The sequence below is a fragment of the Chlamydotis macqueenii genome, chromosome 20, assembly GCF_036417535.1.
Source record: "Chlamydotis macqueenii isolate bChlMac1 chromosome 20, bChlMac1.mat, whole genome shotgun sequence".
Lineage (NCBI taxonomy): Eukaryota > Metazoa > Chordata > Aves > Otidiformes > Otididae > Chlamydotis > Chlamydotis macqueenii.
Genome location: NC_141575.1, coordinates 6,840,056 through 6,854,385, shown reverse-complemented (window position 1 = coordinate 6,854,385; position 14,330 = coordinate 6,840,056). Strand labels below are relative to the sequence as shown.

Below are 14,330 nucleotides of genomic sequence, written 5' to 3'. Positions count from 1 at the left end.
GAAAGCTTCTTTGGATTTTAAGACAAAGCTGCTTGCCACAGTGAGCCACTGCCTCTTTTCCTGGAGGCTCACCATGTCTCATTTCCCTTTGTCTCAGGCATTCCCATTTCCTTCCTACCACAGTTATCTCCCCTTCATGTTTCCTTATTCCAGCTGCAGTAAGCCCGAACAGGAGCCAAACTAAGACTTGCAAAGGTCTGTCACTTGCATCTTGTTTTGGCAGATCTGAATTGAGTTGATGTCTCTCAGTTTCAGGGATTCAAACAAACTGTTCCACTTACGGAGCATATTTCATCTCACTCACCTTCCCTGCAACATTACCTTCCTCAGACATACCCAGTATTTGGGAAAATGCAAACATGCTATAGGGCATCCATAGCTATACAAAGCATCCATTCTGCCCCAGCTAACCTGTAGCATCAGACCCAGTACAGGCCTGCTGAGGTTTAGAAGGAAGTATTGATTTCCACTGGTACGATTTAAGTGGCCTGTATTCATGTCTCCACTAAGAAAGCACAGAAAGTCCACAGAAACTAAAGTTACTAAAATATGGCCAAAATGAACCCAATTCAAGACTACTGCACTAAAATAAGTTTTTCAGCAAATATTCAACACTTCAGAGCTTCTACCAGGATGCTCTTTTGTTACACAGTCTGAGTTACTTGTTTTAGCATGGGGCATCACTGCTTTGCAAGTGCTTTTAAGGGGACAAAGTCCCCCTGACACGGAAGGGCATTCTGCCTTCCTAAAGGTACAGTCAATAGTCAAAACTGGGGTGCTAACAAGCAATCCAGGGGTAGCTGTAAGTAACCACCATCTCATTTAAATTAGATATTTCCCTCTTCACCTCATCTTCCACATCTCTGTGGATAACACCTGCAATACCCCAGGCAACACCAGTATTAAAACACTCTTCAACACATTACAGGATGTAGTCTCCCTTTTAAGCAGCAAAGAGTTGGAATATGTTACAGGATTCAGCTTCACTCAAAGGTCTCTCTCAAGGTGCCAACAATACCCCTTTTGAGCAAAGCAAGGGCAGTTCCAGAGTTTAGTTCACATCCTCTGACTCAGCAGCAGTTTCCTACTAATCCAGTTGCCCTGCTAAGCTCAATATAAACATTTTGTTCCCCTGCCATGAGACTTGGGGAGGGCCCTGTACAAAACAAAATATTTTTTTTAAAAAAATCAATCCCTTCCAGTACCTGAGTATCACCTGACAGTACTTTGTTTCTTCAGATACAATTATGTATCTGTGGCTACTAGAGCACATACAGAGCAACCAGCACCAAAGTGAACCATCAGTTTCGTAGCAGTAGAATCTAAGCTAAAACGGAATGCTTTAATCCTGAATCTGTGACATTTCCCCTCTCCCTGTGGTCTCTTCTCCTCCCTTATTTCCCACCCTGGTGCACCCACCACCTGATCACTCGAGGAACCTGCAGTCAGAACAGATGGTCTATTCTGAAATAGTCAATAAGAGAGGAAACAAAAAGAAACAATGAAAGAAGTGGGAAATGGAGGAAAGGATGCAAAGAGAAAGAATCAATGGGTGATTCTGAATAGCAACTGATGGATGGAGAACAAATCAAGAGAAGCTTCAGAGGGCATGAAAAAGGAGAGCCCTTCTGGTCCAGTTAACAGGCGACTCTGGATACTTGGCAGCCTGAGGGCCTGTGCTTACCTGTCGCCAGGCTCTAATGGCAATTTTCTGGGTGCTCCCCACAGTCACACACCCCAAAAGAGGACAGCAGGACAGAAAAAGGAAGCTCCTCCAGCACTCTAGAAACCTGAGCAATCTCTCACTGCATCCGCTTTGCTTTCCCAGTCTATCCTGGGGGGCAAAGCACATGCCTGCACACCTGAGCCCTTCTACAGAAGCTCTTGGCCCTAAGGACTAGGCACTTCTGCAAGCAGTGGCATCACCACTTGGGCACCTGTCCCCACCCTTGCAGAGAGAGGTGTCAGTCAGATTCTCCAGACACCTCCCGCAATGCTCATTTACCTGCACCTGAATGGCCAGTGGCGATTCCAGTCTCCAGTGCCCATACCACCACCCTAACTGAGGTGCCTTTTCACCAGCATCTAGCCCTGCCTGAAGCAGCAAGCCATGGCTGAGAGGAATGGCACAAGTCTTCCTATCTTGCTGCCTTTCAACCCCAACCTCAAACAAAAGCTGCCGTATCCAAACAGCAGAATCAAGGCAGGTTCCCTCCCCCAGCCCTAACAAATACCAGTATGGATCCCAAAGGGCAAAACCTGAAGCCCTCTCTCCGAGAGCAGGGCCACCCCAGATGTTGATGGACATTTCTAACTTGCTGCTTCTCAGCCATGTGCTGCTCTTCCAGAACAGGATACGGACCAAGCCAACCAGCAACCAAGCCAAACACCACAGGAACATTACCCTATGATACCGCCCACAGCTGTAACTGCTGCAGCCTCTGAAGTTCAGCTCCATACAGTCCTCCAGCAGCATCCAAAGGCCAGTTTGGGATTAACCCTCTCACTTGTACAAGAAGAGCAGGGACAAAATTTAAATCCCAGTTTCTGGCTCGGAAAATAAACCCAGATACTAAATTTAAAGTCAGTGTGGCCACATAAGAAATAGCCTTAGTTTTAGAAGGAATCAGGAGTCATGCCACAGACAGACAGGCGTGGGGACATCTCCAGCACCCCTCACAACTGTAAAGTGTTCAGGGAGCAGGGCCATGGCCCATGTCCCAAAGTACTTCCCCTTCTGTTTGGCTTGTTGGCTGGATCGCCCCAGGCTGGTACCGCTCAGGTCTAGTCATGCTGAGGAAGTGGTTAGAAACACTGAGTGTGGCTGCAGGCAAGTCTCTGCCCAGGTCACAATGCTGGGTGGCAGCCAGCGAGCGGGTGGAGGGCGCCAGCTCCATGCTGCCTCTGGTTACCTTCTTGGTGCACTGTCTAACGGTATTGATTAACTCCGAAATGACCATGTCCACGCATTTCAGGCAAGGTTCTTTAATCTTCTTCACCTGCTTTTTCACAATGGTCTCAAAGGCCATGTCGGGTGTGAAGAGACCGGTTCTAAACACCCAGGGTGGGGACAAGACAAGGCAGGAAGGGGAGAAGGGGCAAGGAGAACGTCACAGAATTACACACACATCTTTGAAGAGGCACCACCATCACTGATACCCAGTACGCGAGGATGGGGAGTGTCATACGCCCTGGACAAGCCCTGACTACAGTCCATGGAAAAAAAGAGGATGCTTGGCATCTCCCAGGTAGGAGGTGCTGAGGGCAAAATGGATCCCAGCTGGACAGCCACGACCAGGCCACCAGGCCTAAGGGTGGCAGGGGCTGACCCCTCTGCAGCATATTTGACCTCAGTTGTGCAGCAGATGGGAGACCTTTTCTGAAAGATTTTCTTAATGCTTAGGACACTAACAGGTTTGATACCCTTTATCAAGCTCAGATAGGGACGGAGCAAAAGAAAGGAATGAAAACAAATCTAGGTCAGTATTTGTTCACATCCCAGCATGCAGCAAGGGCTCCGACAGGCACCAGGCCGTGCTCGCCTTCTCTCAGGGTCTCAGGGCTGTGCTTTCTGATAGCTCACGTCCACTGAGGGAAACACAAGCATGTTTGCTAATTATGTCCTGGGGCCACTAGGATCTTGGTGATTGGCACCTCAATGCTCCCTCAGATCTCTAGGGTTGGAGGTGCTCAGTACCAACAAGTGTTTTGAACAACCGACTGTTGGTTAGTATGGAGGCAGAAGGTGAAAGCCAACATTTTAGTTTTAACTAAATGAAGGAGTAGTATGGACTTGCATCCTTCTTTCTATCATTTCTTATGTCAAGACACAAGGAGGGAGAAAACATCTAGTCACCAAGGCAGTTTTACCTTTTAGGCTTCTGCTACTCTCACATGGGAAGAGAAAGCAAACTAACTTGGACGATTGTCCCTCCCAGATTCAAGCCACCGAGATGGTCCAAGGAGGTTGTTCCTCCTCTCTGGCTGACCTACCGTACCTCTGAAGTCTTCAACTCCATTCGGAAGGTCTAGGGGTATTTACAAGGCTACACAGCCAATGGTCTGCCTAGCGCAGGATACGTGCCTGATACCATGGATGTTCTTGATGGCATAGCTAATCTCTCGCCGCAGCTCCTTCTCATCAAACTCCATCTGCACCAAGAGAGGATTTTATCAGAAATTGTCTGACACTTAATTGTACAACCCCAGGATACACAACAGCATGCTTTACAGAGAAGAGGTCCCATGCCAGCACTATCATGTGACAGATAAGACATTAGCCCAAGTGCTGGATACAGAGTTTGGCCATAAAGCTTCTACTGCCAATGCAGATATCCTGGACAAACAGGAATAGCTAAGGGCCTACACTTACAGCTCCCAAGTCCAGCAGCACCCAAGGAGCTTCTCTGAGATAAAGCAATAAGACTGAAGTACTAGATTGCTTTCTAAAACAGTTTTGTCTCCTAAGATTTAGCATGAGGTCTTGGCAGCTGTTTTTTTCAGTGAAAACCACAAATAGATTTACAATTCATATACAAAAATGTATTCTCCAATATAAGGCAGGCTCTTGTATTTCACTGAAAAGGTCTGATCTTACTGAAATGCCAAAAAAGGAAGAAAAAACGCAGAAAATCCAGGAGTGGAATGATTTGGCTCTTGAGACTGTTCAAATTGACATTAATAAAGTTTTTCCGTACCACTTCTGATGTGGTTAGTGTACTTTGCCATCCAAGAAAATGATCATTCAATAAAAATCCTCTTCAACTGTTATGGTAGTAGAACAGCTTCTACACTGTTCCCACCTCTAGGCCATTGACAGAGGACAGACAGAAGTAATCTCAGGTACATGTACATCCTCTTTCTTGCTTCTTACATATCTATGAGGGCAACTTTAGGTCTAGTCTGGTGCCCAGGATGAAGGAAAGACAAGTTTCAGCACCATTCATACTATTAAATTCAGTCAAAGCAGCTTTGACAACATATCTGCAAGGACATTCAGTCATTGATTTACTATTGTTTGTGTTACAGAAAGTTATTTTGCACATGCGATTTAGCATTTAGGAATTCAGCCAAAGAAATATTGTCACTTCACTAAGAGAAATTTAAGTTCAGTCACGAGGATTGAGGGAAAGGTCAGTACCATGGGAAGGCCTCACTAAAGGAGACAAAATAAGTAAGATGTGATAAAAGGAAAAAGATGAAACAAAGTAGTGAAAGGGAAAGATAGCAGATGAAAGACACTAAGAGGAGTAAGGAGACAGACAGAAGAGGTAACAGACAATAGGCAAGATAACAAAGTGGATCTCAGCAGCACAGGGAAGCAGTACCTTCACCAGTTCAAAGGGGAAACGCTCATGGAAGATGCGGTTAATCCTAGCTCCTCCTGACAGCTCATAGGTATCAATTTGGTCTCCAGACCCTTCAATGCGTTTCTCAAAGTCCACAGCAAACTGCTGGACCATTCTGAAAGAAAACAAAAAGCATGAAGTAGAAGTCATAGCTGAGCAGTTATCTCCAGCGAGGGACATGCAGCTGAGGCCACTTACTGAAGCAGAGCTTTGGTCTTGCGAGCAGGGTCATCAGGGCGAAAGTTCTTGTACTCCTCCACCTCCTTCTCAATGGAGAGAAGCTGGCTTTGGAGCTTGTTCCGCAGCCCTGGCAGGGTGTCACGGATGTGGTTGGTCAATTGCTGCACAATAAGAAGGTTTAAGATTATAATAAACCTCTAGGTGATTACTGGGAAGAGTTTGCTACCACCATACCACAAAAAGAGGAATGCTCCTCTTTTGCGTTCAATCCTTGTGAGTAGTTCTAATAAAAAGTCTATCCCAGTACAGATACCAGTTATGAGCTGGGTGTATACTTCCTTCCCAGTTCCTACCTATTGCACTCCTCTATTCTTGACCTTCATTTTACCGTCTAGTCTGGTACAAAATTCCCATTCCTACAAGCCTGCTGTCTCCAACCCAAGAATAAGCTTCTCATACAAGTATTAGCATTTGCTATTTACACCAGGGTAAATGCTATTCTGTCTTCAGATTCGCACACCATTGACATACAAGGTGGTGGTGAAGCCCTTTTTCAACAATAAGGGTGACAAGGCAAGGTGGAAGCAGCCAAAGCCACTGATGAGGCTCTAATAAGAGGGTTTCTACAAAGCACAGTTGTGGAAAATTCTAGTTTAAAGACAAATACTTAAATAAGGAGTGAAAAGGACAAAGTAATTATTCACTTAGAGTATTTCAAGGGAGCAAAGAGGGAAGCAACAATAAGTTGCTACTTAATTCCCTTAATAGATGAGAAAAGTTACTACCAGTATCACATTTAAGTACAAGCTTTGCAGCTTACTGTTTAGGTACAGAGACCACTAGAAGTTTAGAAGGTATCTTTTAGCTTATCTAGAAAGACCTTGCATTCTGGTACTTTAAATGCCATGAACCAGCTATTGATTTTGGAGCAGCATCACTGACAGAATAAAGCAGTGCTCTGCCTTTGGTGTGTAAGCTCTGTTACTGGCCCTAATGTGTTTCACTGTATCAGTATAATACAAGTCAGGCACACGTCATAGGACTTGGTACCAAAATGCCTTTTACGATGAAGAGAAGGAAGAGTTAACTCATCTCCACAAGTCTCACTGCAGCAAAACAATTTAAAGTATTTATCAGTTTGCTGACCACAAGTTTTAGCCTTCCCTGTATTCTTCCACCTTAGAAGAGCCTTGATGGCCAGCCTAGCCACTCTTGTGACATTGTGGGCAGCAGTTCTTAGCTGTTGACAGTACCTGGTTCAGTACTTTCTGCAGGTAGGGGGTTCCCATGCGATCAGCCATGTGTCTGTAGGCTGGGTGGGAGAGAAAAAATTTTCTCTCTGCAGCTAGAGCTGCCTGAATGTCCTTCTTCCCATCAATGTCCTTCTGACTTCTGTTGACTACACCAATGTAACCTGTAAGAGTGGGGTTAGAGATCAGATGGTTGTAAGGATAAGAATGTAAACGAGACTCAGACAGAGGAGGAAGTTATCTAGCTGGCAGCACTGCAAAAGGGGAATTCTAGTGGCAACAAATTATTAGGAACCGATTGAAAGAGTTTAAAACTAGAATTTCCTCTGAATGGATCAGATTCTGGTATTTTGGTATGCAGGGCAAAAACTACTATACAACCGAGAACTAGTTTATTTTTTACTGTGCCCCCAATCACACAGCACACCCTAGTTTCATTCTTTTGAGACTCTTCCGTTATAGTCCTTACAACAGGTACTCCGCTATGGCTATACACAGTGTGTATCACAGTCCAAAATTATTTCATCTGACATACTATGGCAACCTCATCTAGATAATGATGAAGGGAATCTTAGACAAGAGTTCCATTTTTGCAGCTTACAGTATTAAAAGAAGGAAAGCGACAGTAAAGATAAGAGCATAAGGCTACACTTCTGCTATGACTACACATCAAGGTACAAAAATACCTAAACAGTTTCTATTAACAGCATGACTGATCCCTGTTCCCCAGCTTTTCTCAGCTTGGAACAGAGATGGCTTAACCACAAGTTGTAACAGATGTTGCAGGAAGGGGATGTGGTCAGGACATCTCACAGGGAAAACAGAGGAAGGAGATCATGGACAAAGCATGAGGAAACATACCTCTACGAAGAGGAAGCAATTTATTTTCTAATACATCTCGTGCATCGGTTCCTTCATCCATAAGATCCAGCTTAGTGATGACTCCAATAGTACGTTGCCCTATGGAAAAAGCCACAAACATACTTGATCAAGCAAACAACTCATGTAATATTTTCCTCCGTTCACAGAGCTTTCAGATTGCACAACCTGGCTACTCAAGGGCTCTTGAACTCAAACATTACAGTATTACAGTTCCCATTATGTCCAAGAGACCATAAGAGGAAAACAGACAATAATCAAGCTCAGTTCTCAGTTATATCCTGCTGAAACATGCACATGCTATGCCACAGCAGAGAGGGGTTTCAGTGCAGATTTTTCTGCTTTTCTTCAGGCAGAATACAGATAGCTAAAGAAAAGGAAATCCTTAAGCTCTTCAGAAACGGCGCTCAGACAAGGAAGAAAAGAGGAAGAACAAAAATTCTATTACAGTAACTGTTAATACTCACTAACACCTCTCAGAAGAATGTGTGTTGGTGAAGATACAATTCAAGGTAAAAGACAGGAGCCCACAGCTACTGGTCTAACCACAACCAAAAGGTGAAAGGAAAATCAGACCATTGTCTAGTAATGTCATGCTAAATTAACAGATATTTACCTTGAGGATCCACCTCCTTTGCAATCTTCAGGGCATCAGAATTAGCCAAATCTGAGTTGGCTGGAGATACCGCCAGGATGAGGCAATTCTCTTTGGTGACAAACTGCATGAGCATATCTCGGATCTGAAACTCGATGTCAGGGGGCTGGTCCCCTACTGGGACTTTTGTCATACCCGGTAGATCCACCAAGGTCAAGTTCAGGACTAGACACAGGAAACAGGAGAGAGCACAAGGGAGTGTTGAGGTAGAAATGTTCTGGTCTATAAGTATCACCTGTAGCTTTAGTGTCTCCAATATATAATAGGCATAACAGATGCACACAGAGCTTTTTAGTTTCTTTCTGTTACTGCTTAGCAAGAACTAGTTGCTAACTGTTACCAGTTGTTATTGTCAATGATATCATCACCCTTCCCTTTAAATCACTTGTTTTCACACTGATCGGGGAACCTGTCCCCTCAAAGTCCTTCCACATATGCTACACTGAAAGGGAAGGGATGACAGTACATTTTTCCACTTCACAACAGAGACTATTGAGTCAGAAGAGTTGGTTCCACTCATTAGTGTTTTCCCAGTATCAAAGAGCTCAGTCCTACCACCCTGTCAATGTCAGCTGAACCTTCTCCTGAAGGACTACAATATGCAGCCCTGTAAGTGTAACCCCCTCACTAAACAAAACCACAACAAAAGTACATATTTACATGCAAACAGAAGGCAAGGGCTCTTCAAGAAAGCCACTCTCCATTAATTTTTTTTTGTTCCATTTATTTGCCCAGTAAAGCAGTACCAGGAAGTTGAGAGAGACAGCAGCTCTTCATGGTAATGCCCATATTGACGGAAATGAACAGCCTCAGGGATAAGTTTCTGAACATCAGTTGTTTCAAGAAGTTCTGCTACCTGTCAGATACTTCAGCTGACAAACATGTTTTAGCAGTATGGCTAAGACTGGCAGCTTGATAGAGCACAGCCCAGGCACATGGAGATTAAAGTCAAAACCAAGCACAGTGCCCATGTCGTCTCTATTCTTTGTCTTTACTTCATGACAAAGCTGCAACCTGACTCATATGCTGCATTAGGACTCACCATGGGGAGAGTAGACCCGAAGATTAATGGGTACAGGGGAAATCCCTTTGTTAGAGCCAGTAACACGATCCGTTTCAGCCTCAATCTCCAAACGGACCTCCTCAAAATCGGTGAACTTCTTTCCTTTGCAGTGCAGGAACTCACCATATTCTATTTAAACAGAAGCAGAGAGCCAGAAATAGTCACTGGAATCAGAAAAACACTCAACATGTAATGAAAACATCATGTCCCAAAACAAAACAAAAACAGTTGAAGGGATGAAGTCTGGCAAGGGCCTTTCCCACTAGGATCTGGCAGGTTGGCATAGAAGTTACTGCAGTCACATTATCTGTTCAACACCAGAATTCAGTTGAGCCCATCTTCACAATCCAGCTTTTGCCTCAGCAGAGCAGCATCCCCACCTGTCTTCTTTCAAGTAGTCATCCAGGACCTTCTCTGTTGATCATAAGCAAACTATGCACGCACCTGCCTGCAGCAGTGACTTTCACAGCTACACTGGGCAACACCTTGGTACTCAGGAGAACTTGGACTAGCTCTGTATTGAAGTGCTGGGGCTCAATAACAGTCTCACAACATAATGAGAACTGACTCAAGAGAGTCTTGGGAGAGCAACAAAATAAATCTTCTCTTGACATTGTTTTGAATTGGCCGGTGGTTGGGGTTTTTTGTGTGTCAGTCCTTCAATATGCTAGCCAATCCAAAAACCCTCTGTTTCAATTTTTAAAGCCTCCTAAAAGCCAAGTTGTCTCCTTACTGTAAACAAGGGAACTGTCATGGATAGATCAAATTCACCTGACAAGAGAGGAAGAGTACCTTGAAACATTCACTTGCCAACTCTTGGATGAAATCTTAACTTACCTTAAGGGGAATGGTAATGAAAATACCCTGCAAGTAAGTATCAAAACCAGCAAAGTGGCCAAGAGACCAGCCACAGAACTCTGCAGTCTTCCTTCTCCAGATCCCAGCATTCTCACCCTGAGTTTTCAATACATTAAGTCATCTCACCCCCTTATTTCAGTAGATTATCAGCAGGATCATCTACCTGTTAGGACTTACCCACTCGTAAGAGTCACAGCTGCACAAGCAAAGGAGAATTGTGATAAGTGTATGCATGGAGCCTTGATTAATACATTAAAACAAAAAACCCTAAGCAGCATTTTGCTTCTGAACACTTAATGCATCAGATGTTAAACAGCTGAAAAAAAAAGCCGCAGGACATTTTTACTAGGGAAAATTCTTATTTCTTTTTTTCCCCCCACACTGAGAAGTGCCACTGACCAAATAAGACCTTTATTGACAAAGACAGCGATCCAGCTGGACACACAGGGAAGGCAGCTCACGTACCTGTGCTGGAGTTTACCAGCTGCAGCACCAGCGGCCGTCTGGTTACGATGCCAGATCCACGTGGCAGAAAGTCCCTGAAATGAAACAGGAAGTTTCAGATGAATGAATGATTGTTTCCTTCCCTTTCCACAGCTCTTCTGCTTCTATAAACATACATGGATTCCAATAGGGAGTCTCAGTCATGGCACAGAAAATTTTAAGGCACTAAAACAAAGTGCTCCTCCTCAAGGAGGATTGAGCTTGCTGGCTTGAAGTCACCTATACTCACAGCACACCTCCTCTAATCCTGTCTGTAACAGCTATAGCTCCTTCAGCTGAAGCTCCAAGCTAACTAACAAGCCTATTTAATACAGCTGTCTATACTTTGGGGAAAGAAAAAAAAAAAAAAAAACCAATCTTTTTAATCAGAAAGAAAAGAGAAGTTGAAGCAGAGCCTGAAAACCAGCGTGCCTCCTTTTGACAAAATACAATTACTCAACCTACACAAATCACTCACACCCTGCACTTTGGGGCTGGGGAAGACACCACATGGTTCCAGTGCGCAAACACCGTGTGATACATCTGAAAGAACAAACAGCAGCCAAAGGCTTGCCTCCACCCAGGGCTTCTCCTGGCTAACTACTGCAGACATGAGTACCGCCAAGGCAAAAGCAGCAGCAGCTTCCTTCTATAGTCACAAGAATCCTGCATTTTTGTGTACTTCAAATCATCTTACAAGAAGGAAGCCTCTCACTATCCGTCTCCAAACGCTGACTTAGCAGCCACAGCCCACAAGTTCTCTTTTGGTTTTTCTCTTTCCAAGTCCAAGTGCTTTGAGCAAAGCTAGGCGTGCTCACTGCATCTGCCGATGACCTTGCTAGTTTGTGGCCTGGTTTTCAAGCACTCAGCTGTTCACGTGGCTCTTCAAGAGCCATTGAGCATTCCTGAAGAGATGATTGATTGCTTCCTTGGCTGGTGGGAGAAGCATCACTACAAAACATGATTCTACAGCACGAATACAGTTTTCTTTGTTAAAAGAAGTCCTACTGACACTGCTGGAATTCCGGCACTCCATCCTCCCTCCCTTGATAGCTGTGGCAATGAATAATTTTGCTAATTCAGTAGTGACTAACTACTCTGGTGAATGAGAAACCCAAGGTTCTCCATTCTGAGCATCTTGCTCTTAGTTCTGCACGATCTTAACACCGACCAAGGAAGGCAGGGTGAGGAATAAGCTCCTGTTTTAACACATCAGACAAGGACTTGAGCAGTTTTGTTCCAGCCCCTGGTTTGGCCACTGGCTTACTACGCAATCCTGTACAAGTTCTTATACTTCTCTGCATTTCCCTTTCCTCAGCTATAATTGCCCATCTGTGGGGCTGCCAGAATAACTTCATAATATCAAAACCTGCAGAGTAGTTTCAAGTGAAGGAAGGGTAAGGAGGCATCCTACAAATCTCTAACACCTGAAATCATAATATCTCCTGTCAATTACTGAGTCTGGAGTAATGGGCCCTCCGATACAACTCTACCAGTTAAAATAAGACTGTAACCCATTATTTCAGACTTTTCAGAATTATGAAGAGTTAACTGGGGTTTGTCTTTCATTTGTTTTCCAAATAATGCAGCTCTAGTTTTTCCATTCCAGTGGGATTAATCCCGGAATCTTTGAGGCATTACATCATTCCAGCAGCTTTCTGCTGTCTCAGCACCATTCCTATAGACGTCTGTGGTCAATATGTGAAAAAGTCCTACCCTAGCATCAGGTTTTAGCATCTGAGCTGCACTAACTTATTTTGAACTTATTATACCTGAGAAAAAGGCATCCTATCACCATAGATTCCCTTTCTAGTATACTGAGACAATATTCTAGTTATTGATCTCCAACTTGCAGTATCCAATCCTGCTTTACTGTAGGAAAAGCACCCCCTGCATTTACAAGCCTGAGCTCTCTAGGAGTTAAGATTCCACTCATGTGCTCCAAGTTTTCCTGAAGCTTTCTGCTTTGGCCAAATCCCTGATTTCTCTGCTGTCCTTGTCACAGCTACAAAGGCAAAACTCAGGACAAGTATAGATGGAAACACTATGCAGCACTTGCATTCCAGCATTAAATTAATGATCCCATTTACTGTTTTAACTGAAGTAGCTCCCAGGCTATTTCACAGAAAAAAAACCAAACCACTAAGTCCTCATAGAAGACAAGACAACAAATTCATTAGCCAAATTTAGTCACGTAAATCAACAAGCTCAGTGCTGCTTCAGTTCTGAGTAAAGATACATGCAATCTGATCCCTAATATCAGAAAATGAATGTGTGTTCTTATCCCCAAACTATTGGGAGGTATAAGCAGCTCAACTTCTAAGTTGTCTCTACGCTTGACTTCTATCAGGAGTTACAGCCAAAAAGCTTTATTTAAAACAAAACAAAAAAAAACCAACAAAAAAAACCAACCAAGGTTGATGCAGCATCACCCCATTGTATGCATGGGGATACATATTTCCTATTCCTCTTCACCTCCTTTCTCTCTACAGTCTCTTGGACAAATTCCTTCCTCCTCCTGCTCCAGTTAGGCCTTTCAAATCATAGATACTAAAAAGTACGGATTAGTAAATTCTGAGGCAAGCCGGCTGGGTGAAAGGAGGCGACAGCATACGGGAGTCTTGCCTGCCCTCTTGCAGTCAGCATAATAAATTGCTTCTGTAAATAAATTACAACAATAGAGCACATGTGGCATGGACAACATGCTCAGCAGTTTTGAGTCCACTTAGGAGTCTGGGGAAAGATCTACACAAAGAAAGAACAGCACAAAGTGACAAAACTAAGTCAGAATCAGGGAAACGATACGTAAGAGCAACCACATGGCAGATGACTTGGGCAGACAAGAGCAGAAGGGTTAGATAAACTGGCTTATTCTGTTCCGGCACAGATGTATGGTAGCAAGGCTGGGGAAGGAAACAGAAAAACTGAGTAAGCCTTCAGAGATAACATGCTATAAGGCTCCAAGTGCTGAACAGTGCGGGCAGCAAGGATTCCACTTGTAAGACAAGGCAGCTTCCAGCACCACATCAAACACAGCCTCATTGCGTACATCACTGTACAAGGCTGTGCCTGAAATATGTTACTCAGTTAGGCTGAGGGCACCAAACCCTGGTTTCCTCCCTCACTTTATATCTTAAGAACTGAAAATTACCGTTTTGTTGCTTTGCTTGTAACATGTAGAAGTAGCATGACAACATTTGATTTCCTACACTTTTAAGCAGGAATACCACACTGTGCCACTTCTTCAGGCTAGCCTTCACCCAGAAAACACAGCAAAGCAGCAGCTAAAATCTTTTTTGTTTAACTTATTGACTCAAAATTCCCCGTCGAGATACTGACGTATCAGTTGTAGCAATGCAATTCCAAGCACCCTATCAGAGGTAGGAAACAGGGCTCAGATCAGCTGCATTCCCCAAACCATCAGTTATTGGAGGATTTATACAAATTTCACACTCATCTTTCATTAACTACTGTCAGAGAAAGGATATTGAGCTAAGTCAATTCTTGCTCTGAACAGTGACAGATCTCCTCTTCTAAACCAAGATGAGGAAAAGAACCAAGGATGCAAATCCTGATGAGTCTCAGGCTGAAAAAGTTCAAATAGGGAAGCGACC

General features: G+C 43.9%; 1 protein-coding gene across 7 annotated transcripts in view; it reads right to left on the bottom strand.

Annotated features, from left to right (window-relative positions):
- DNM1 (dynamin 1) overlaps positions 1–14,330 on the bottom strand; it is a 66,947-nt gene that overhangs the window by 32,945 nt on the left and 19,672 nt on the right. For 4 of the 7 annotated variants that reach the window (XM_086763702.1, XM_086763704.1, XM_086763705.1 and 1 more), the window contains exons 2-10: positions 10,699–10,772; positions 9,355–9,504; positions 8,274–8,477; positions 7,640–7,738; positions 6,782–6,942; positions 5,547–5,689; positions 5,328–5,463; positions 4,085–4,152; positions 2,913–3,051 (exon numbers count right to left, since the gene is read on the bottom strand). In XM_086763702.1, coding sequence (XP_086619828.1) covers positions 2,913–3,051; positions 4,085–4,152; positions 5,328–5,463; positions 5,547–5,689; positions 6,782–6,942; positions 7,640–7,738; positions 8,274–8,477; positions 9,355–9,504; positions 10,699–10,772 — 1,174 coding nt within the window. The remainder of the gene's footprint in view (positions 1–2,912; positions 3,052–4,084; positions 4,153–5,327; positions 5,464–5,546; positions 5,690–6,781; positions 6,943–7,639; positions 7,739–8,273; positions 8,478–9,354; positions 9,505–10,698; positions 10,773–14,330) is intronic. The other 3 variants (XM_086763708.1, XM_086763701.1, XM_086763706.1) reach the window with 1 other exon arrangement.